The sequence below is a fragment of the Amphiura filiformis genome, chromosome 3 (assembly GCF_039555335.1).
Source record: "Amphiura filiformis chromosome 3, Afil_fr2py, whole genome shotgun sequence".
Classification (NCBI taxonomy): domain Eukaryota; kingdom Metazoa; phylum Echinodermata; class Ophiuroidea; order Amphilepidida; family Amphiuridae; genus Amphiura; species Amphiura filiformis.
This window is the reverse complement of record NC_092630.1, coordinates 8,994,917-9,020,006: the sequence shown is the minus strand read 5'-3', so window position 1 is coordinate 9,020,006 and position 25,090 is coordinate 8,994,917. Positions and strand designations below refer to the sequence as shown.

Genomic DNA, 25,090 nt, shown 5'->3' with positions numbered 1-25,090 from the left:
AGCGCCCATACATGTTACTCCCGCGGTTGTAATACGATACGATCCTCGGGGTTTGTGTGTATCTCGCACGCCGTGTACACGTACTGTGCATACGTGTTCGACTAATATTTCCATCGTAATAATAAAACGCCGATTCCATCGTTTTATTCAAAATCTCGGATTTTGACAAAACTACAGCACCTAAACTCTTGATTTTTGCAGAGTATCTTTATTGACTACAGTACATTACAATCGTGTAAAAACCAGAATTTAAATTTTATTTTGAGGGCGTTCTCCTCAGCAAATGTTATAATATGGCTTTAATATTAGGCAGGCTCGAGACCTTACATTTTGAGCACCTAACTGTTGTCACGATCCCATTGGTTGAGAATCATTGGATCATATTACCTTGTAGTAATACTACTACAACTGAATTAGCATTGTTCAAAAGAATTGATTACATGGAACAAGAAAATAAGGAATTGGAGAAATGTGGCAAAGAGGCAAAGGGCGAGGAAGATAGAATGAAGAAAAAAGATATGTAATTTTGACAATTTAAAATGATAGCCAATATCGATTCAAGACAAACGGGCAGATATGCTACAGTGTGGCTACGTTTACAATTTAGGTCTTCCAATGGAATCATTGATTTCCTTTCTAAAATTCTTATTAATTTGCATTTCCATTTCAGCATATTCATCTTACCTCCAGTCCCGCCACCGCCAATCAACGTCCCTGGTTTTAACCACTTCAAGTGCTCCGTTTCTTCAATCCACTTTCTCAAAGCCTCTGTTGAAGCCCTTGTCTTGGTAAACAAGATGCCCCGTTTCTCTGGAACGCCCTCTTTAGTTTCGAAAGCTTTCAACAAAACGTCGCCAAGCTTCTCAAGAACTGGGTTACGGCTGTTTGGATGCACGCTAATAGCCTCCAGTTCTGTTCTGCGATCTGTACATGGAAATTCATAACAATTTGAACAGCGAATAAAATAGATATATATTATTTCCTAGTTTTTAAATGGTGAGAGCCGTAGGAATTAAAGGTGCAACCCCGTGGGGGGACACTCATATATGAAAGTTGTAAGCATCCGTGTGAAAAAAACGCGGATTTAGGGTGGTTTTGAAAAGCAAAACGATAATCCGCGCGGATCCGCGATTAGGGTCTCAAAACACTCATTTGATTAAAAAAGAAGGGTGAATTTTTTGACACCATAGAAGTTTGAAGAATTTAGTTTGTTAAATTGCCCTAAACCACTCTTTTGATTTTAATAGTTGAACAAAAGAGTGGTTTCTGAGCAATTTTACTAACCAGATTTTACTAACCAGCGCCAATTTTAAGCTTACCGATATCATCACTCAGTGTCACAGAATGACACTCTACCGACACACGCAATATGTCTATCCTTGTTTAGGTGCAAGATTTCAAACCAATTCCTCACTTATGGTATTTTTATATTGTCTATCCTTGTTTAGGGTAAATTTCAAACCAAATTCCTCGCTTATGGTGTCATTTTTGAAAGTCGATTCACGCAGATGCTTACAACTGTTATACATGAGTGCCCCCCCCCCCCCCGGGGTGCAACTTATTAAAGCAGGTGCCATTTTTAAATTACGTACCATTGAATATTTTCAGCAAGAACTCGTCGGTTTCATCGAGTGGATTTTCTTTTGTTTGCTGTTCTTCATCCGTCAGTTTATTCCAATCATCTTTGTGCTTAATTATTTCCGCCATGAACTCATCAAGTTGGGAAAGAGCATCTACAGTTCGGATATCACGATTTATGTACAGACTATTGTTGTAAACCTGCATCAAAATCAATTAATAATTCCATCATCATTGTCATCATCATCATCATCATCATCATTACTTGTGTTAAATAAATTCATTGTTCCATTTGAAGCACAACAAAAAAGAATGAAGTCTCATTTGCTTATATTTAAAAAGTATTTTGAATACGAATACTGTACATCGCTTTAAATAGATTAGTGTATGTTCTTAATACACATCATCACATTATTGGATATATATCTTTGACAAAATAAACATTTAAAGACTTCGGTATAATTTTAAAGAACGGCTACCCCTAAAGTAAAAACTACATCTTCATATTTTTTCATATTGTGTTTTGTACCTCACATTAAGACCTGTACGAAAACAATCCATTATTGCCAACTTTTGAGGTAATGCACAAGCCGTTTTAGAAGAAAAAACGTGTTTCACAATGGCTAAAAAACGGTAAGTATGTGTGGTATATCACTTTTGTGTTCATAACATAAACGGAATATTTTTAGTCCTAAAATTTCACTGGGATTATGAGAAATATATGAGCTTCCGTCTGATACAAAAATCTCTATTTTGATAGGAAAAGCTCAGAGGATGATTTAAGGAAGCTCCATCATGCACTGTAAAAGTCTTATCACTAGAGTTTCAACTGCCACTTTACTTTTCAAATCCCATTGAACTCTGTGCAAAAGATGTTGTTTTAGAATTGCCCGTGTGTCGTCATTACTTGGTCGATTTCAGATCTAAAGTGATGTATGCATGAAGGATAATTCACACCTTCTGTAGATAACATAAAATGTGAAATCGACCAACTTTTTGAAGGTATTTTTATTGTAAATATATCTGTCCAAATTCAAATTTAACCATGCACGTGTGTATGCAGTGGGCGGGCAGTGGTGTCATGTTCACTCACACAGCTGTGCTAACCGCAAGACTTGCTGGGAAGTGCTTAAATCATCCTCTGGGAAAAGCTGAGGGGACGAGGATGTCAATTAGGTCACCCATCTTTAATAAGGATGATATTGTTTGAAATTCGTGTAATTTTCAAGAATGTACAACCCACAGAAATTAGTCACCCACTCATAAGTCCCACATTACATTAGGTTCTTCCTCTGATTATTGTGTTGCTTCGTGCTGAATCAAAGCTGTAGAGTTCTTACAGACCTTGAGATGATCAGTGCATGCCATCAGTTTGCGTCTCCTTGTATCTTTATCATCTGGAGCTTTCACTGTCACAGCTATACCGTCTTGCATCTGTACAACCCACTGCTCGTATGGCTGGTTACCACGTGATGAAGGTATCTTAAGCTGTGGGTTGTGCGCTTGAAGCGTATCCCACTCTATGATAATAAAAATTCCTTTAAAAAAGGAATGGGGCGCCCAATGTGAGCTGGACGGGATATGATGATCAAATATGAGAGAGATGCTTCATGGAATGAAGCTTTCGTGTCAATTTGCGATTATGTGGGGTGGGAGTTCTGTTTAGGGGGCCTATTGTAGTGAGGATATTGCTTTGGATATTGATTATTGTTAAATTTCGTTATGCAGGGCCTAAGGTATATGATGGATAGTATAGAAGACACAAATAAGTAAGCTTCTCCCTAGTCATCTATACACTCATTCTTGTCACACGACGAATTTCGACAAAGTCATGTAAACGTAATTTCGTTTTTCACCCGACCTCCGTCCAGAAACAATCCTGAAATGTTAAAAACCTGGGGTCAGCGCACTCATGCCAGTTTATCCTAAGATATACTCTGTGTCTTTTGTAGCCAACCCTGTGGCTAAGAGAGGCTAGGAAATACTTAAACTTAAAAACTAATACAAAAAAATCATACCCTCTTTTCATATCAAACAATTCCAAGAAATTGACAGGCCTGTTATATCAAGGGTAAGATCGATCGTTATTCTTCATGAAACGGGCACAGCCCATTTTTATGTTATTAATTCTGCTAAAAATTAATTAATAAATAACAAAATTACGTCATAATTATGACTCTAAATCGGCCATAGAACTCTATTTTAAACGGACAAAATAGCCACTGGGGTTTCTTTCACTTTACCTTGCTAGGAACCCTTCCCAGCAGTTAGGCATATTACAATAAATATTATTTCATTCAACATTTTGGGTAAACACTAACAAAATGACGTAGGCCTAAGTCGTACATTATTGCTTTAAACTGCCCAACAACGGTGAACCACGAGTCAAAAGCCGCCTAATTGGGCTACCATATCGCGGGGTTGTCAACTCTAGTTGCAATACACTTCTAACCTTCAACACCATCATGTCTTTCGAATTTATTCCTTTCTCTGCTGACAAGAATTGAAATTCGTTAATTAATGTTTTGTATCAGAGATAGTCACCACAAAGATACTGAGCTGTGTTCTAATATCTTTGGTAACAATCAGTTAGCAGTCAAGCGCATAAACCAATTAGTGATTTCATGATTGGTCAATGGTTGTTTTGTTTGGTTTAAGGATTAGGTGTGCAAAGGTCACGGCCCTGTTGCTACTGCAATCACTATCGACCACAATGGCCTCATTCCAGTGGCGTATTATCAATAGCCTCAATTATACAATCATAGTGCAAAATTTGACCTTAAGTATGAATTTTTGTACTCACATTTGCAAAGGTCATTCAATGAATGCACAAATGTATTGGGTTAAAGAACTGTGCCCTGATAGATGAGCATGTTGTAGATTCTTCACACTGTAAACAACTAGTTCATGTGCAAACATGTTCAAAACATACATAATTAGAATGGTCAAATGTCACCGTCTATCGGGTTCTAAGAGGCGGTAATCTGGTTTAAACCATACCTGACCATACAAAGGTCACGGTGTTTTTATAAGCCCATTAATTTTGTATTTTAAACAAAGAATATACGCACAACATTTTATCCCGTGCATATCAGAAAACAATAATAAAATAAAATCCAAGCATATTGTGGTTTTATTTCTAAGCTGGGCAAGTTTTAAGCAAAACAGTTACGAAGTAAATCTAGCAAGACCGAAATTAGAAGCTTTTTACAAAGTCAAGCCTAATAATTGGGCCGCCGCCGTAGCGGGCGCCCCAAAAACACATGGTAAAGTTAATATCGACAGTTGAAATTAGTACATTACTGATTTGAATACATAGAACTTTCATAATGAATGCAAAGTTTTTTGGGGTATGCTTTCGGAATCCCCGCCGCACATCCCTACCCAATTCAAAACCAGGAACCACTCTCACTGACCTTTATTATTAACGGGAAGCTCCACGGTACCTTATAATACTAATAGTAACTTTCATAACATATGCCCAATTTAATACAACTGATCTTTGCCTGTGTTTCCAAGGTACCACACAAAATGTCTTGATCATACACGGTTATTAAACAAAATTCTTCCCAATTTTCTATTTTAATAATTACCCTTTTATTTAATCTACAAAAATTAAAGGGTCATTGTATTTCGATGAAAAAACTCCAATTAATCAAATAACCTTAAAATTTATTAATACCTCCTTTCAGAGTGGAACATTTTTGTCTCTTGTGCACTTTTATGACAACAGCAAAGAAGAATATCGATGGCCCAAGATGACACTTTCCTTGTGTCACATTATTCTAATTGTTTAAAAGTGTTAATAAATGGGTTATTGACTATTTAATAATTGGCACTAGTTTCAAATGCACACTAGCTTACGAGAAATGTTAATGTTAATAAAAAAAAATAATTCAGTATATTATTTTTACAAAATTGTAAAATATATGTTCGTAATGCTCGCAAACCTACCTTCTGTGCACTCTATTACTTCTTCTATTTTCTCCATAATAGTGTTAATCACCTTAGCAAACCGATCCGTGGGACGTCCCTTAACTTCAATGATATCTGTAGAAAAAAAGAGGATGACTTGCGTAACTATTTTCACGGCTACGTGTCTACATCGTGAATTATTATGGACGTTTTCTTCTCCTTTTTTTATATGGTCAATTCTCAATCTCATCCCAATTCCAAAGAGCGGTGATCTCAGAGAGAGCAGGAATTACAGAGGCATCTGCTTATCATCCATAGTGGCAAAGAACTACAACAGACTACTACTCAACAGAATTCGCCCCTTCCTGGATCCTGTACTACGAATGAATCAAAATGGCTTCCGCCCTGGAAGGTCTACAGTGTCACAAATACTGGCCTTGAGAAGAATTATTGAAGAGATAAAAAACAACAATCTGCAAGCAGCACTGGTCTTCATCGATTTTAAAAAGGCATTTGACACCATCCATCGAAGGAAAATGCTAGACATCCTAAGAGCATTATGGAGTACCAGAGAAACTTGTGGCGGCTATTGGAAACACCTATGAGAACACTGTTGCCCATGTTACCATACCAGATGGAATCACCGACGACTTCGTAATTCAGGCAGGAGTACTGCAGGGGGACACACTTGCACCATTTCTATTTGTAACAGTCCTCGACTATGCTCTCAGGAAAGCACTCTATGGGAACGAAGATCGTCTAGGGCTCACACTAAAAACAAGGAAAAGTCGGAGGATAGGACCGCAAACAATCACAGACCTCGACTTCGCTGACGACATAGCACTATTGGCCGACAGTCTCAGTGATGCCGAAGAGCTACTCCATCTTGTTGAGACTGCAGCACTAACAGTCGGTCTCAGCATGAATGCTAAAAAAACCAAGGCAATGGTTTGCAATATAGCCGCATCCCCAATCCAAACACTTGATGGAAGTGAGCTGGAGGTAGTCGATGATTTCAAATACCTCGGGGCCTGGATTGGCAGCAGTGAAATATATCCTTAAACCCAATCAAAATTGATTTATATCCTTAAACCCAAATTTGTTCAAACAAAATCACCTTGATGCAAGTCTGTGACGAGAATATGCACCTACATCTGGACGTGTATAACCAGTAAATAATTATTTAAAATTACCAAGCCACATTTGATACGAACAAGATATCAATTTTTTGCCAGGTTTACCCATAGAGTATACATGCACATATTTGGTATGTACGAGCAGCTCAGACGACAATCATATCAAGGGAAGCTATACAATACGAACCTTCTGTTGGTATATTTTGATACTGAGCAAGTTCTTCTAGGCATTCTTGACTCTGGACCGTTGAAAGCTCTGCGTCAAGATTGGCGCATTGTTGTAGGATCTTGCTCTCTGCTTGATACTCCGACTTTGCTTGGCCAATGTCTAAGGATGCTGTCATACCAAGAATCTAGAAAAATAAGTATTACAAGAATATACTGAAAGTCACGCAATCATTAAAAATGGTCGAGATTTCCAGTTTTCTTTTCCACAAAAGGTTAATTTTCACCGCCAAGATATCCATTTTCAATTTTGACCCGAACAGAACTGCAGGCCAGCAAAGAAATTTAATACCAGCACATAATGTCGTCCATGCTCGTCATTCTGTCTGTCGTGACTGGATTCGGTTATTATCTTTTGTGGGTATCACATTTGCGTTCGACTAATATTTCGATTACAGTGATAAAATGTTTGAAAATATGGTTTATTATTAAATCTCAGATTTATCAGAAATACCGCAAATTTTTGTAGGGTATCTTAGTTAATTTAAGTACATGACAGCAGTATAAAACTCCAGATTTCTTAGTGAAAATTTTACTGCGCGTGAGAAAAAGTTACATTATGGTTTTATTACACGAATATAACGAAAGTCATGTAATCATTTACAATGGTTGAGGAAAGATTTTCATTATGGTTTTATTACACGAATATAACGAAAGTCATGTTATCATTTACAATGGTCGAGGAAAGATTTTCATTTTAAAGTTCGTGTTGTGAGTGATGTACCAAGGCACAGTATTAAATGTCTTTCTGACGTCTGTCTAAATTAGGTAAATTGTTGAAGAAAAAAAGAAATCAAAAAGCGAATATACGCTCAAATGATCTAACAATGAGCATTTCAAACATGTGATAAGATATTTTATTCTTAAAAGAAAGTTTTGGTTTATATTTGAGAAGAACAATGAACAATCAATACCTGAGGTCTGGGATGTTTGGAATCCAGCTTCATATCTCGGTAAGCAGCCATAATCTTGTTATACGGTGCGTTTTTCTGCATATGTGATACAAAGGGAACACCACTATATCATATCATTGATTACAACAACTTACAAATTGCCCATCAGTGCCTTGAATAATAGATATGTGGGTGTTTTTTTAGAAATGTAATGGGTTTTGTTTGGAAGCAGTGTTTTAAAAACACGAGTAAAAACGAGTGACACGGTATGTTATACAGTACCGCTTCTGTGATTTTCTACATAAAGGGAACATTTTGTCTTCACACCATCTTGGTATTTAAAGTAACCATTGGCACCTTGATTCAAAATATGCCAAATTTTATTACAAAATACATTTATATAAGAACAACTTTATTCGAACCTTAATTGCACCTTCTATGCAGAATGTCAAGTATTCATTAATATGTAATGTTTGAGTGCATAATCATAAGGACTTGTTGCAACATGTCATCTACATTAACTTTAATACCCAGCGTTATCTTTAAAATGTGATTTGTGAAATTTTATTTAATTCAAAGCTACAGTGTAACTGGTAAAGCTAACGGTCCTACCTGGCAGTTATGACATTCATCAAGTATGAGCAGTCCAATATGAGATAGCTCCACGGAATGGTCCTGTAATCCATTGACTAAGATCTGTGCCGTCATAACCAAGACAGATTTGGCTTCTAATATTGATTTCAAAGGACCGTGAGATGTTTCCCCACCGCTTAAGCCAATCACGCCATCGCTACCCAAGTAGTTAGTGAACAGTTTACTTTGTTGTTCCACCAGAGCAGTCTTAAAAAAGAAACGCGAGTATAAACAATATTATAAAAAATCAAGAACAACAAAGAGCATTTGTTGCCAACAAACGATACCATCACAATAATGTTTGTGATAAAATTATGCCACCTATGATTACTATCAGAGGATGTATAAAGACATTCCCATAACCCAATGGGGTTTCTGACCTTGGTATGTCTGGCTTTTGTACACATGTGGCACAGTTGACCATACCTTGCATTGGGATTGTGTGAAAATGTGGTGTTTTCATCCTTTTATTTAACATTCAAAACATTGAGACTTATGAATAAAATTAATGCAGTGGAACATTAAAAATGTTTTCTATAAGAAAATTTAATTTAATTTGATAAGTCTCAACTATTAGCTCGTTGGCTGCAATTTTAAAATTACCATTTTGTGTGTTTGGTAATGGGGACTTTGCCTTTAAGATTTTAAGATTATAAAACATATAATGGTTACCACTAGTATTGTTTCATGAAAACATTATTACACAAATATTGAAAAGCAAAATAATCAAGACTATTAATTGTGACATAATAAAAGAGTACATGCTTATATTGATAATACCTGACTCTAAATTCTTCCTAATGATACACAGGTGATTATTAACCGGGTGATATACATGTATAACTTATGGTTCCAACCAGGCAACCAATTGGCATTTAATCTGTAATGCATCTTTTGTATACATGTAATATGAAACGTAGTTTCGGCAAAAGGCACCGAGCTCTTACCTGATTCACCAGGAATACAACTTTACTTGGCAAAGCGTTACCACTTGCTCCTCCAGGGCTCCTAGTAGAATCCAGGAAATCCATAGCGACTTTGAGGGCTACGATGGTCTTACCGGATCCTGTAGGTGCCACGATAATGGTATTCTTGCTACCATTGGGTCCGGATAGCGCTGGTTTGGCAAGCTCCATTTGGTAGCTACGCAGTTTCAGCTCCTTCGTTGACGGAGGAGACACGTTTGATGCGTCGCTATCATTTTCATGTTGTGGTCCTTGTCTATTTGACTCTTCCTGGTCTTGATGATCGACTGTTTCTGTTTTGTAGAAAATGATGTATACAAATGTACTGTCTTATAATAAGTATAAGCTAGACATCAATCGTACTAAATCGTGTTCTCATTTCATAACAAACTATGATAACATGATCAAAAGCGTGGTATAAATTGTATCAAAATAAACATATAAACAACACGTACCACTGTCTTTATGTATTTCAACATTTAACGGTCCAGTTGGCTGCGATGTTCGCTCATTAGATAGCGATTCTGACGCCAAGTTGTTTAGGTCGCCTCCTGCTGTCGAGTCGTTTTGCTGTTGCTGATCACCTGCATCAGCTGGTTTACTGTTATCATCATCAGCAGATATGTCTAGTGTGAAACAATGTTTAAAAAGTATGTAAAATTAAATGTGGTTGAGGAGACATGGTAAGAATAAACAAGATTAATCAGGATTAGATTAAGCTGCATTATAAATCATCTTACTGGTTGAAAGGAGAGATATAAGTCTTAAAGTCACAAGAATTTAACAATTATGTCAAAGTTTCTATATATTTGAATATATTAAGGGGACATATGCTGTTTGTTGCGTAATTATCATCACTTCTTCAATGAATATGTAAAAAAATGTATAGTATCTTGTCAACAATAAGCATGGCATTAAAGGATAAAATTGAATGTAAAAACAGTGAAATCCTTCTTAAAATTAAGAGTGATTTGTTCCAAGTGATGAAATAGCACAAATAAAGAACAAGTCATTATCATGATATTGGATAGTATTACAATATTGTTATTTCATATATTGATAAGTCAGAACAATTCACTGAAAATGTTTCTAGCTGCACAAGACATGTATTTTATAAAGTACTAAAAATGGGAATTAAATCTTCTCACCAGGAAAGTCTTTGTCTGAAGTCGGATCATAATCTTGATTTATCATATCTTGCAAATCTTTAGCCAATAGTTCGTGTTTTGCTTTACTCAAAGCATTTATAAGTTGACCGTACATCTCTTTTCCCTTTAGTACTAGGTAAAACACCATTTTCATTGCGGCCGGATGATCACCATGTTGATCTTTGCAAGCCTGGATTGCATTCTGTTCCTCGTCACTCAGGCACATCAGCCAAGGAAGCATTTCAATCGGTGAAACAGTGACCAATCTTGGAAAGAATATTCGGACGAGATCCCTCCTTTGTTGAATGATTTCATCAGGTACTACTTTGCCGTCCTCTAACATTTCGGCAATATGTTGTTGCCCTGAAACATTATTATATTTAATGGAATTGTGATGTTATACATTACAAACATCAAATTAAATGAAACGGGTGGATCTAGAGTTGCACAAGAGAAATGTGGCATCATCAATGCTATAGTATTTACTTGTACCTCTAATGCTGGTTCCATACTTTTTGCCGCTTGCCACTGAGCCGTGTGACGTTTCATCATACCGCTTGCACTTTTCTGCAAGCGGAGCCGCTGAGCGCCATGACTATGAAAGCAAATGTTACCGCTCAGCACCGCTCTGTGCTCATTGGCGAAAAATAGTATCCCGTTCTTGTTAATATACGTCAGAGCGGCACCGCTCCCGAGTTGACTTGAATTCAACTCCTAGCAACATGCCGTTTTGGGGCAAATCGGTGGAGTGATCGATATATCGGCTTGCTGCTTGTCACCGCTAGCGTTTCTGGTGCGATTGCACAGTGAAGCAAAATCGTTGTCAGAGCGGCAAAGCGGCAAGTGGCCCGAAATTATGAAACCAGCATCAGGCTGTTTCCCAATTAAAAAGATAGTACCCGATACCTGTTTTGTAATTGATTTTCAGCTACCACATACATAATTATTTATTTTGGAATTTAGGTAGAATCATTATTTAACAACTTTGGGATCACCGTTCAAACCAGGTGGAAAAACTATGATCATCCCTCACAGCAATACCATTTAATTCCGGATCGCCGTGGATTCCATACGAGCCTGACTATAATGGTGTAACGTACCATAATTATATGTTATCATACCTGAAGCAATCAATGCCTGTAGTACTTGTTGGTAAATGCCATCGTCGTGTTGTTTTGTTTCTAGGTATTCCAGCCATTCTTTCACTGCTTGCTCTCTTGTTCTAGATGTTTCTGTAAAATGCTCTCTTTCTTCTGCAATTAAAGGGGACATTCAGAGAACTGCAATATTCCTCATCCGCCCAGACATGTCATTGATTTTGCACTTTTAGAATACCGTAAATATTCGACTTGTGGTGCTATGGGTTCTCTTGACATTTTTTATGAAATTTTTGGCACAACTTAAAAGTGCCCTCCTTTAAAACGCTCACCAGCAAATAAGTGCACGAAGCCTGAATTTTTGTTGGGATTTCAGAGGAGGCAGCTCCCCATTTTTGCATGTGAAATTTACCTCAAGGCAAAGTGCGCCATTAGGCGAATATTTCGATATTTATTGCTGACTTTCTCTATTCCTATACTTTTTGCTGTTTTTGCTACCATCAGTATACCAATTTTCAACACAAATCACCCCAAATCACCAAAATTTACCCTAATTGGGCGCTTATATGGGCACCTTTGCCAAAATGCGCCAATGCGCATTAGTCTTCACATAAAACTCACCCATCGATATACAAAAATCGTTGAAAAGGTGTTTTTTTCAGGTATCTCAAAAACCGTGGCATATCCCTTTTTTACCAAATACCAAATAAATTTGGTATTTTTTAAACCTGATAATTATTTGCCATACTGCATCTGTAGCTGCGAGGGTACTGTAGCTGTGAGAGTACCGGCAGCATGATAGCTATACTGTTTGACCCCTGATGACCCTTTTGACATGTCCCCGTCATATTGAGGATTCTTTTTACCACGTTCAAGCCCGATTGGGCATACTCTCACGTTTGACCCCATATGACCTTTGATCTCGATTTGATTTTGTTCATGCTCCCGTGATATCAGTTCGGGGGCACTGCTAATTCAAAGACGTCTCTGATATCAAAGACGGGTCAGTGATTTCACATACGGGGGTCTGTGATATCACATACGTCGTGCTTTTTTTACAGTTTGGGGCTAGATGCAGCATATCGGAAAGAAGGTGACTGTATTGGAATATGCTTTCCTATGTTTAGCAAATATCTGCCTGTGCAAACATCATATCTATCTGTGCAAATTCTGACAAATGGTCCCAGAAACACTTAGATTGGCAAAATCGAGCCATATCCAACGTTTTGAAGTAACAAAAATCCCAAGTCATGGGGAGTGAATATTTTGGCAAGGCAAAAAAGGAGGGAACAATGAATTTTGGCCAGTCAACGAGGGGGGAGGGGAGCGATTTTTGGCACGCATTGTGGCGGCAACTTTTCAAAAATATATTCAAAAATGACTTGAACAATGGTAGGCCCCTACGGACACGTTCAGGCCTAACCTCGTGGCCTGACTCTTGCACACGTGCATGGGATGAATTCGGAGAAATATGGACACTTATTTTATTGATAGGGGTAGGGTTATGTTATGTAATCATAACATAACCCTACCCCTATCAAAATAGATCAACAAATTACGGTAAATTACGGTAAACCAGGCGCGTGCCCATTGCCCAGGGAGTAGGGCTTTGGGGCCTGCAGCCCCGGGTCTTAAAAAAACATGAGGGAGACAGAGGGAGAAAGAGAGAAGGGAAAGGGAGGGAGAGGAAGGGGAGTGTCCGAGTGATAGAGCAGTGGCATAGCCAGGCCCGTTTTTTTTGCGGGGTGCTGATTTTGAAAAAGTGTTTCTTTTTTTTTTTTTCCAGGTAAGGGGCGATTGTAAAAAGTGGACCTTCTTCACAAACTTTGGACCTTTTTTGACTAAAAAGCATAAAAACATATTTTTTGCTCACTACGGTCATAAATTAGGATTTTTTTGAGGACTTTTGCCTCACCGCACGGCAAGCGCCCCACTCTGCGTACGGGCCTGGGCATAGCCAGTGGGGCAGTATAGTGCCCCCTACAAAAATTGAAGGGCGGAAAAGGGAGGGAAAAGAAAAAGGTCTACTTTTTCGGTCTGATTTCCCAAAAAATTGAAAGAAATAACCCGATAACTGAAAACATATACAAAATAACTGCCAATAATACCGGAACGAAAATGTTACAAAAATCAGGACAAAATATTAGCAAAACTGGGTTGAAAATTTTGTTTTGCCACAGCCACCCAGGCTCATTTCAATATCCGGGGATTTTAGGCAAACGAAAGGGGAAAAGTGGAAAGAAAACAAGGAAGAAAACAAGAAGAAACGAGGAAGAGTAGGCCTACGTTCTGAGTCATTGCGCATCATAATTATGTTCATGCTTGAAATTTGTGACGGGAAGTCGCATCCACTGGAAATCCATTCTAAAATACATATTATGCATTATCATGACATGGTTATATGGCCTATAGGCTATGCTTAATCATGATGGTCGGAAAAATAAGTTAATAATAGGGGCCTAATGCAAAATGATGCACCAATTGGCTTTTAGTTTGAGGATAATATTCCCCTCACAAGTCGGGTCCGTTGAAATCTGTTATGCCCAAAATAATACGAATAATAAGAGTAAACTTTTACACCAAATGACTTTATTGTGCCTTTCATAACTTTTTGAAAATAATTCTCCAACTTCTGAGGGAGCACATTCCCCTCAGGCACCCTTCTCCGTCAAAAAAGAAAAGGCTAACTTGCATTTATCCATGGCCTAATTGAGCAGGTTCATACCCATGCAGAAGTCAGGTCCGCAGGAAATTTGTTAGGAATTTTAGGCCCATCTTTCATAGATATAATGACTATAGGCCTATTATAGCACATCCCCCTCAAGCAAAACAGAAAAGCCTAAACTTAGGCTGAATTGAAGGAATTATTGAGCACGAGTGTTAAATATAGGTGGCCCCGGCCCCGGGGTAATTGTGGCCCCTTTGTCTTTATCAGGGTGTCTTTATACTAAGCATTGGTCTAGGTGACTTAACTTTGTATTGTATGAAAGAGTGGTCTTTATGTTACTGTTTGGTGAAAAAATATTCAAATAGCATTAACATTTTTATGAGGGGGGTCTAATTAGCGGAGCGACATCGCAAATGGCTCTAAAAAGTGGCATGTCCACTTTTTATTCATAGGGGTGGTACTTATTGGTTGTATCACTGACTATTTTGTATGTGTTTGACATGAAAGGTAATCATAACAGTTCCCATTGATATAACAAAAAAAAAAAAAAAAATTGTTTATTTAATGAGCTAAATTTGCATATTATGTAATACCCGGCTTGGGATAAATGTGGCCCCTGTTCATGTCTTAAGCAAATTACTTGCATCTGACCCCCTAAAAAGCTATTTTGGTCATTTATCTGTTATATGTTAATCAAATGAGCCATTTGGGGTCATTATTGAAACAAAAAAGACATATTTAGTATGTTTTCAAGTCAAAACAAGGAAGTATAATGAACAGTCAGATCCGGCCGCAGTTTCGGCATGCAAAAATTAGCATAATAACAAGTATTTTACAAAATGCCTTAAAATGCCCTTTTCTGGTAAATAAACCAGTCCAAATGGCCTAGAATTATCGCAATGACTGTAAAACATGTTATTAATAGTTATCAGGAAGAACTGGATTCACAATACTCTTTAAATTCTTCATTTTGTTCAGGGGCCACAATTACCCCGTTTGGGGTAATTGTGGCCCCTAAAACATGTTAATTATTATGCAAATTGCAATATATTTTCCAATTATATTTATCACATCTTATAGATACCCATTGCCTCTATCCACTCATGCAGAAATTTTACTTCTCCAGTTCATACTTAAAGAATTACATGGTAAAAATGCAAAAGGGGGCCATAATTACCCCAGTTTCCCCTAAGCCTAAAACTAAAATTCGATCTGTAAAAAAATATATGCTCCGAAAATAACCAATAAACACTTTTGATGTGTCCGGAGAATTGAAAGTCTGCAAAATGTCGTCGAGGGAGCAAAGTTATAATTCTGCAGCATTTAAGCTCAATTATGAAAAAGAGCAACATTTTTTTAGCATTCTCCGATTTCTCACGTTCACTAGAAAGAGTGTATCCCGAGCCCGCGATTTAGTTAATAACTTGGATAGTAAAATTAGCAGGAGCTAGCAGGCACTTGGGCTAGCTACAACCCTGTGATCATGCTGATTAGGCCTACTCGCAAAATTATTCCCGTTGCGCCAGTTCACGTTCACAATATCGTTTGCGGCTGGGTTTTGAGACTAGGGAGTATGTGATTTATGAGACGTCTTTGAATTATGATACTGTCAGGTGACTCGGCACTGAAGAGTCTTTGATATCAGAGACGTCTTTGAATTAGCAGTGCCCCCGAACTGATATGGAGAATTACTTTTACCAAGTTTAAGCCAAATCGGACAAAGTTTAAAATTTAGCCCTTGGATGACCTTTGACCTCGATTAAATTTTTTCATGCTCCCCTCAAATGGAGGATTCCGCCCATCAAGTTTAAGTCCAATCGGGCAAAGTTTGAAATTTAGCCCCTACATGACCTTTGACCTTGGTTGACCTAAATTTTATTTGACGCATATATTCCCCTTGTACCCATTAACTTTGAGCCCAAACGGACAAAGTTTAAAATTTGAATACTCCACGGCATCCTCCGATGACCTTAGAATTAATTTTACAACAGCGCACGCCGGGTACCAATCGAAGTATTGGCTCAGCAGTGCGTCGAAGCGTAGAGAAACGCATAGCCGGACAAACACACAGACAAACAGAAAGACAGACAGACAGACAGACAGACAGACAGAGGTCATTATTTTATTAGTATACATTTGTAGATTGCAAAAAATGTTAAAATACGTGTCCCAACTTTAATACACGCTTAATTGGAATCAGCCAAATTCGTTGCGTTTGTAAAAATAAAGATATCAGAGTATTTTGAATGACCATGTGCATGTTTTATGGTTTATTGATATTTATTAATAGTTTCATTTTACAGTAATATTTAAAAAAAAAACCAGCAATATTGAAAATGTATGCAGGTGATAGTATGCTTACCAAATGACATAAATTCCAAATGTCCAACGAAGATTGCAGAATTATTCAGATGATTTAGAAATATTTGACGATAGAAGTCCACCCAATTTGCTTTACTAGCTCCCATGATTCCTGATATTCATATTGCTGCCATCGCATAAGGCTGTAACATACTGCAGTTACTGTCCGTTTTCCTATACACAATACACAGTGCTCTCACCATTGAGCTGTGACCTCTACAAATCGTGCCACGTTAAAAGGATAGGCATTTGCCTAGTTAACGTCAATGTGTGAAAAATAGCCGGCCCATATTAAAAGTACTCTCAAAAACGTCGAGCAAATAGATTTCTCTAACATGACCTAAAATTACAGCTAGGTTAGATGTTCAGAAATATTCGTACTTTGGTAAAACAGTGAGTGAGGGCAAGGCATAGCTAGCCAAATCCGTGTTAATTGAATGGAGATTTGACCGAAAATTTTGGTAAACGGACCGCTCACTTCTGAAGAATGCCACACGAAAACGGTACAAGCTACATTTAAAGTACTCTCTGTTCGATCATCATGATGAGTTTTTTAAATAGTATGCCGAAATTTGGTACTGTAGGTAATTGACAAAGGGTCGTACTTCGCTGATGAGTAAGTGACAGTGAACATGAAAATCAGGGCCCATAACCCAAGTTAGTAGCTAGTTAGTGGAGGCCGTCACGGGACTGATTATTGATTATTGAAGTGCCTTATTAATAGATACGCACGATTTAGGGCAAGAAAAAAACCGGGACACTTTTGGAGACATCATCATCATCATCATCATCATCATCATCATCATCATCATCATCATCATCGACATCATCATCATCATCACTTTCTACATTTTTTCTAAACAACATAGGGCCTACGTTTGTGAAGATTATCATTCATCCAGGTAGTAAACAGTATTAATATTAAACTATAATCTAGTCAACTGGACTTACTATTTTTGAGTGGGAAATTTTCACGTCCAATCCTGAACGCATCATCAGCCCTACTGATGTTGTGGCGGCAAAAGTTCATTGACCTGTGAAACGGATGTTGTAGTATCACAGGTCACCACCTTTGAGTTCAACCTGAGAGGTATCTTCCTGATCGCTGAACTGTAGGCCCCGGCCAAGTTGTGACGTAGGCCGCCTCCCCTGTTAAGTGAAGGCTCCTCCCGTTTCACGTAAATCGCTTCTTTGACCCCTCTCTCAAACCATCTGCTTTCTCTGTCCAAGATTTTCACATCCTTGTTATCAAAAGAATGCTTTGTAATGTCCAAATGCGTATAGACGGCGGAGTCACCGCAACCAGTGCTGGCTCGTCTATGCTGGTACATACGTTTAGCAAGCGTTTGTTTAGTCTCCCCTATGTACAGCTCTTCGCATCCACTGTCTTGACACTGAATCGCGTAAACGATGTTGCTTTGCTTGTCTTTAGGTTGTTTATCCTTGGGGTGGACTAGCGCTTGTCGTAAAGTGTTCTTGGGTTTGAAAGATACCGGTACCCCTTTGTCGCGAAAAATCCGACGGAGTTTCTCTGAAAGTCCGGAGATGTAGGGGATAGTGATGTTCCTACCGCGAGTCACCTCACCGTCATCCTGAGTCTTACGTGCGGGAGCGGTTTCGTCGGTAGATTTGGTCTGAGCGAGTGCTTTGTGAAAGGTCCAATTACGATAACCGCAAAGGTTCAGTGCTTTTTGTAGATGTTCCCGTTCCTGTTCCTTTGCGTCCTCACTAGAGGGAATAGTGTTCGCTCTATGAAATAAAGTGCGTATTACACCCAGTTTGTGCACCAATGGGTGGTGTGATTCAAACAAAAGATACTGATCTGTGTGCGTGTCCTTGCGGTAGACCGATGTTTCTAGGCTGCCGTCGCTTTGCACTGTAACCAAACAGTCTAGAAATGCAAGTTTGTTGTCTTTCAGTTCTTCCTGCGTGAACTTGATATGTTCATTGACATTGTTGATATGATTGTATAGAGGGGCTAGTTGATCTTTACGTAGCTTCACCCAAGTGTCATCAACATAACGATACCAGTGCGAAGGGGGGGTACCAGCATACGATGTAAGGGCCAACTGTTCAAACTGTTCCATAAACAAGTTTACGACAATCGGTGATACTGGCGATCCCATTGCGCAACCATGGCGTTGTCTGTAGAACTTGCCATCGTAGACAAAGTAGGTCGTGTTCAGACATAATTCAAGAACTTCACAAACTTGATCCTACAGTTCAGCGATCAGGAAGATACCTCTCAGGTTGAACTCAAAGGTGGTGACCTGTGATACTACAACATCCGTTTCACAGGTCAATGAACTTTTGCCGCCACAACATCAGTAGGGCTGATGATGCGTTCAGGATTGGACGTGAAAATTTCCCACTCAAAAATAGTAAGTCCAGTTGACTAGATTATAGTTTAATATTAATAACATAGGGCCTACCGTTTTAATAAGATTTTTTTCTTGAAATGCATGTAACTATAATTATTGTTTAGAGCGTGATGAAATAAAACATCACGATTTTCATCACAAAACAAATATAATGCATAAGAAATAGTGTGTTTTAGAGCGTGATGATGAAATAAAACATCACGGTTTTCATCACGAAACAAAGTAATACATAAGAAATCGTTTGTTTTAAGGGATCTGGAATGAGCGTTTCGACAGTATTTTTGTGGGACATGAGAGCACATCAGACATATCGAATTGCATTCTGAATACGAAGAATGTCTTTCTGATATCAAATAATTTTCATTTTTTAAAATTCACGATATAATACAAATTTTATGACAAATTAATAAAATTTGATATTTTCACATTTTGATATATAACAGTCCTCGAAGTAAATTTTATAAATCTAATGACATATTCTTAAAGTGTATGTAGCTGGGAGGAAAAAGCCGACGATCAATTGAAAATTTTGACCTTTCATATTGAAGATATGGATTTTTTTCCCAAAAGACCTATTTTTTTGGGTGTTTTGGGGAAAAAAATCCATATCTTCAATACGAAAGGTTAAAATTTTCAATTGATCGTCGGCTTTTCATCCCACCTACATACGCTTTAAGTATAAATCATCAGATTTACAAAGTTTACTTCGAGTACTGTTAAATATCAAAAATATCAATTTTAATCATTTGTCATAAAATGTATTACATTGCGAATTTCAAAAATCAAAATTATTTGATATCAGAAGGACATTCTTCGTATTCAGAATGCAATTCGATATGTCTGATGTGCTCTAATGTCCCACAATAAATACTGTCCAAACGTTCATACCCCAGCCCTTAAAGCGTGATGAAATAAAACATCACGATTTTCATCACAAAACAAAGTAATAGACCTACAAAAGAAATACATTTTTCGAGAGTGATTAAATAAAACATCACGATTTTCATCACGGAACAAAGTAATACATAAGACATCGTTTGTTTGATTGCAATCAACCGCGACAGTTCGTCTCACACACATAACAATGCACTGCGATCAAATAGGTTGATGACAACATTTGATTGAATGGACTGCACTGCGCCATGATTACGTGCACCGGTTCAAATCCTTTGTTTGGAGCCAATCAATAATTTCACGTACAGCCTCTATGCAAATTAGAGTTTACACACGCTGCAGCTGGGGTAATCGACCGAAGCTGGTTGCCGTTAGTGATCGAATGCATGAGCTTATTTGCTTTATTGAATCGATTTACTGGATTAATTTCCTGTTAACTGGGTTTAATGCCACAAAGGTCGAATCGGGCTTGCCATGGACCATAAGTGCATCATGATTTGCAGGTACAATAAATGTTGCCGGGAAAGGTATAGTGGCGATATATAAAAATGACGGTATGAGCAAGAGTGCAAAGTGCGTGTAAACTATTTCTACACCTGTGTTTTTCACACAGGTTTTTTCCCAACGACGGTGCTTTTTAATATCATGCTTCCGTAATAATAATAATTTGTTGTGTGATATTGCCTGAACAGGAATTGAGTTAGGGAAATCCCAAGCATAGTTCGCGTCACTGCAAGCTGGTTAATGATGACGTCACCAATGCATGAAGATGTGTGTGTGCTTGAGAATTCCCCGTGTACAGCTGTTCATGATATCATGATCATCAACAAGCCGATGCTTTAATTTTTCATATAAAACAAAATAAAATAACACAGAGACTGATTTAGATTTTCCATAAATTAATTAATTACTAACTAACTGTAAACTAAATCAAGTTGCATCAAGGGGACAGTACAAACATATTGTCATGATATCCTTTCCGATGCAGACCTATTTTAAGCTATTATCTTAATAAGCTATTATCTTATTAACTTAATGCAATATACCAATTTATTCATTTATATATTTACAAATTTCAAAGTATAGACCTCTAGAACGGCAACCGTTACTCTGAGTTATACGGCATACCCTCACCTTCGAAGTAAATAAATAAATAAATAAATAAATAAATAAATAAATAAATAAATAAATAAATAAATAAATAAATAAATATATAAATATATAAATAAGTTTAAAAATAAATAAATAAATAAATAAATAAACAATTAAATAAATAAATATATAAATAAGCAACAATAAATAAATAAATAAATAAACTTAATAAAGAAATAAACAAACAACTAAATATATAAATATAGACCTCTAAAACGGCAACCGTTGCTCTGAGTTTTACGACATACCCTCACTTTCGAAGTAAATAAATAAAAAAATAAATAAATAAATAAAAAAATAAATAAATAAATAAATAAATAAATAAATAAATAAATAAATAAATAAATAATAAATAAATAAATAAATAAATAAATAAATAAATAAATATTAAATAAATAAATAAGTTTAAAAGTATGGAAATAAAGAAATAAACTTAATGCAATAAATCAGTTTTTTCATCTATATATTTATTTACAAATTTCAAAGTATAGACCTCTAGAACGGCAACCGTTGCTCTGAGTTTTACGGCACACTCTCACTTTGGATCATTGGGTTCCCGATACAAATATCAAAGTACAGACCTCTGAAAAGGCAAACGTTACTCTGAGTTTCACGGCAAATCCTCACTTTCAATCATTGGGTCCCGATATAGAAGTTCCAGAAGTTTATACTTTGAAATAAATAAATAAATAAATAAATAAATAAATAAATAAATAAATAAATAAATAAATACATTTAAATAAATTATCATACCTAATAAAGATTGATCAGATTTGCAACAATGTCGCTCCTACTCCTGAAGCAGTGTCCAGCGCTAGCGAAATGCGTTCTTCTTTCTGAGATTCATGAAACTTCTCCACAGAACTTCTTTGTTAGAACTGTTTTATGCTGCACATCTGGGAGTAACAGCCATCCAGCTAATTTGGGTGTCATGGTCCAAGCAAGCGTGTTTTGACATCATACTCTGTGCTAGTCATCCACGCTGAATATCTGGACTCTTTTACCTCATCTGTGATTATCTGTCTGCTTTTTATTCTGTCTGATTTGAAAACTCTTACAAATATCTTACCTGAACCTAAAGATATTTCATTTGTTTTTATGCGGCATGCATTCATGAACTTCAGAGCATAATTAATTATGTGTATATATATAAAATTATTTATTTAGAAGTTGTCTACTTCATGTGCACTTTTAACGTTTTTCTATGCTGTTTTTTCGCGCCTTTTTCAGGCATCGAAAAGGCGGTTCGAAAAAATCTGTACCGCTTTCCCTCCACGTGCCAAAAAATGTTTGGCCCACTCTTGTTTAAAAAACATGTTCCCCTCCCCTATATAAATCACAGTGTTGTAGTCGAGACCGGCCTATCCGAGACCAACACCGAGACCGAGACCAGGCAGTCCGAGACTGAGACCAAGACCGAGACCGGATGGTCCGAGACCGAGACCAAGACCGACAGGTCCGAGACCGAGACCGAGACCGGGCTTGAAATAATATCATTAATGAATGATAACTCAGTGACTGCTATATGATGGGCCACACGATCCAAAATTTAGTGCTAGTTTTTTTAAGCAAGGACACCAAAATTCAATTATTTGTTAATACATTTGGATCCAAAACAAGAGAAATAACGGTTCAAATGACCCGTTGGTTACATTGAAATGATAATATTGGGCCCAAAAGCTATTAAATAATGCACTCATAAGGCTCTTCATGATGCAGTGGGACTTTCATCATGGTGCAACTTAAAAGTTGCATGTAGCGTTATCTGCTATCCCTGCCATATATGTCTAAGTGTGGAATTTGAAAAAAAAACCCTCCTTCCCAAAAATGTCCCTTTTTAAAGAAACAATAAATGCACTTAAAGCCATAATGTACGATCTTTTTTCAGAATTTACCTTTATTTTTTTCAAAACCGATTTTTTGGCATATTTGTAATACCTACACATGCTCTAACTACACATGAGCAAACTGTCAAATTCGTCCTATTTGTAGTAGAACGGGACGATTAGATTATGACTTTATGTCGGCCACGATCGCAAACCGTAGTCTCGTACAAAACTAGCTTGGTGGAGGGAGCGTAACCAAACTGGCCGCGTAGGAGACTAACTCTGAGGCCGCACTCGCTGTCCTAATCCAAATAGTGCGAGATGTTTCGAGTGATAGAGGTGAAGTTTATGAGTTTGTTTCTTTGCATATTCCCAATGTTTTTCGCGTCCAAATGTATTGGGAACTTTCATAATGATTGCATATTATCAATTTAGAAGAAAAAAAAGAAAAATCTAAAAATTTAAAAAGATCGTACATTAAGGCTTTAAGTTGTTCATATACATGTAATATTTCGGAATAATTTCTCAGCAAACACAACGTGTTTGAAACGTTAGAGAACATTTTCCCAAAAGTTGTATAACGCTTCAATAACTTGGCCTTTAATGTGAACTTTAGGAAAGATTGTTTTACAATGAATACATACAATATTATGAACAACTACTTATTGGACATAACTGAAAATAAATGAGGTCCTGATGTATGATTGAGAATGTTAATTGGGTATTGAGTTAATATTATTTAATGATTCAATTGATGAAAACTGTCTGAGCAGAATTGCTGCTATGTAACAAGAATAGTGCTATTTTGCAGGCCTCGAACCCGGTCTCGGACCGAGACCTCGAGACCAGGAGGGCCGAGACCGAGACCAAGACCGAGACCAGCAGGTCCGAGACCGAGACCGAGACCAAGACCAGGCTTAGCTGGTCTCGAGACCGTTCTCGAGACCGAGGCCGGTCTCGAGACCTAAAACACTGATAAATCACCCCGGGGTACACATAATTTTTGTACCATCATATACCTGTAATGCTTGACACAGTGCCATCTGAAATACCACTTTCTTCAGCATTCCAGGCACCATCCATTCCATCATCTCTACCTCCATCCGGTCGTGGGCCTGATCTAGATGCTCCACCAATTGGTTTATCTTGCTTCCCTTCTATTGCATCTGCTAAACCATTTTTGTTCGCTTTTCGTAAAGCACGTATCACGTCTGCATACCAGTTATCCTTTTTCACTAATTCCATTGCCAAACGAAATGCAGCATGGCGGGCACCTTCTCTGTCTTGCCAACAATGCACTTCTTCCTGAATTTTATATGTAAAAATTTTTAATACTATCAGGTTTAGTCAACATAATGCCTGTGAGAGTATGGTAGCTCAGTGAAATGACGTACTTCAGTTCGAAGTTCAGGACCTGGGAATCACTTTCACACACAAGTCCTACTCACTCGCGTCCAACAGCCTCTAAAATGTACCCTTTTTGCGTCAACTGCTCAAAAACTACTCTAAAATGTTTATCTAATAACTGTTAAGTATTTTTTTCATTTCTGCCGCAAAGATACCGGGCGCCAAGGAACACCCATTATCTTACACAAAGCATTAGATTAGGTAGATTTTGTTCACTCTGAGGTACATTAATGTAACTTTGAGATAAATGCCAATAACCTTGAATCGTTTCACTTGAACAAACCTTAAATGATGCTTTAATTGCCTAAGCTTATTGTCCTCGCATTTCTTTAAAGTTTAAGAGTTTCAATATTAAATATTAAAAAAAAAAAAAAAAAATAGAGCATTAAACTTTTTTTTTTGCTTCTCAGCTTTTGAGCTTCCTTCTAAAACATGGTCTGCAACAGATGCATAGCCCCGTGTCTCATAAAGCTGGTTTAATATAGTGTGGCAGTGCTTCACGGTTGTTTGATGGGATCATTTACTAGTTTTTCAAACAAAACATTATGTACAACTAAATTTTAGGCCTGAACAGCTAAATGTGATATCTTGCTAATGTATAGATGCTTTTGAGTCATTCTCAACTTAAATTTTCCCTCTTTTACAAAATTATTCACTTTTATAGCATTTTTATAGCCTTTTCGGATATAAAATGTATCTATTAATGACAAAATTGGTGGCGCTATTTAGTTATTGGAAATTACTCTTTCAAGCTTTTAATACAAATAACTCCTTTCATTGTTTGATAAGATATGTTTATAAAATTTCCTTG

At 37.2% G+C, this 25,090-nt stretch overlaps 1 protein-coding gene across 1 annotated transcript in view; it reads right to left on the bottom strand.

The window, feature by feature from the left end:
- LOC140147800 (ATP-dependent RNA helicase DHX58-like) overlaps positions 1-25,090 on the bottom strand; it is a 31,750-nt gene that overhangs the window by 5,016 nt on the left and 1,644 nt on the right. The window contains exons 3-14 of the mRNA XM_072169547.1: positions 23,892-24,177; positions 11,615-11,746; positions 10,494-10,856; positions 9,801-9,971; positions 9,328-9,638; positions 8,360-8,587; positions 7,769-7,843; positions 6,817-6,982; positions 5,533-5,628; positions 2,923-3,098; positions 1,593-1,779; positions 685-924 (exon numbers count right to left, since the gene is read on the bottom strand). Coding sequence (XP_072025648.1) covers positions 685-924; positions 1,593-1,779; positions 2,923-3,098; positions 5,533-5,628; positions 6,817-6,982; positions 7,769-7,843; positions 8,360-8,587; positions 9,328-9,638; positions 9,801-9,971; positions 10,494-10,856; positions 11,615-11,746; positions 23,892-24,177 — 2,431 coding nt within the window. The remainder of the gene's footprint in view (positions 1-684; positions 925-1,592; positions 1,780-2,922; positions 3,099-5,532; positions 5,629-6,816; positions 6,983-7,768; positions 7,844-8,359; positions 8,588-9,327; positions 9,639-9,800; positions 9,972-10,493; positions 10,857-11,614; positions 11,747-23,891; positions 24,178-25,090) is intronic.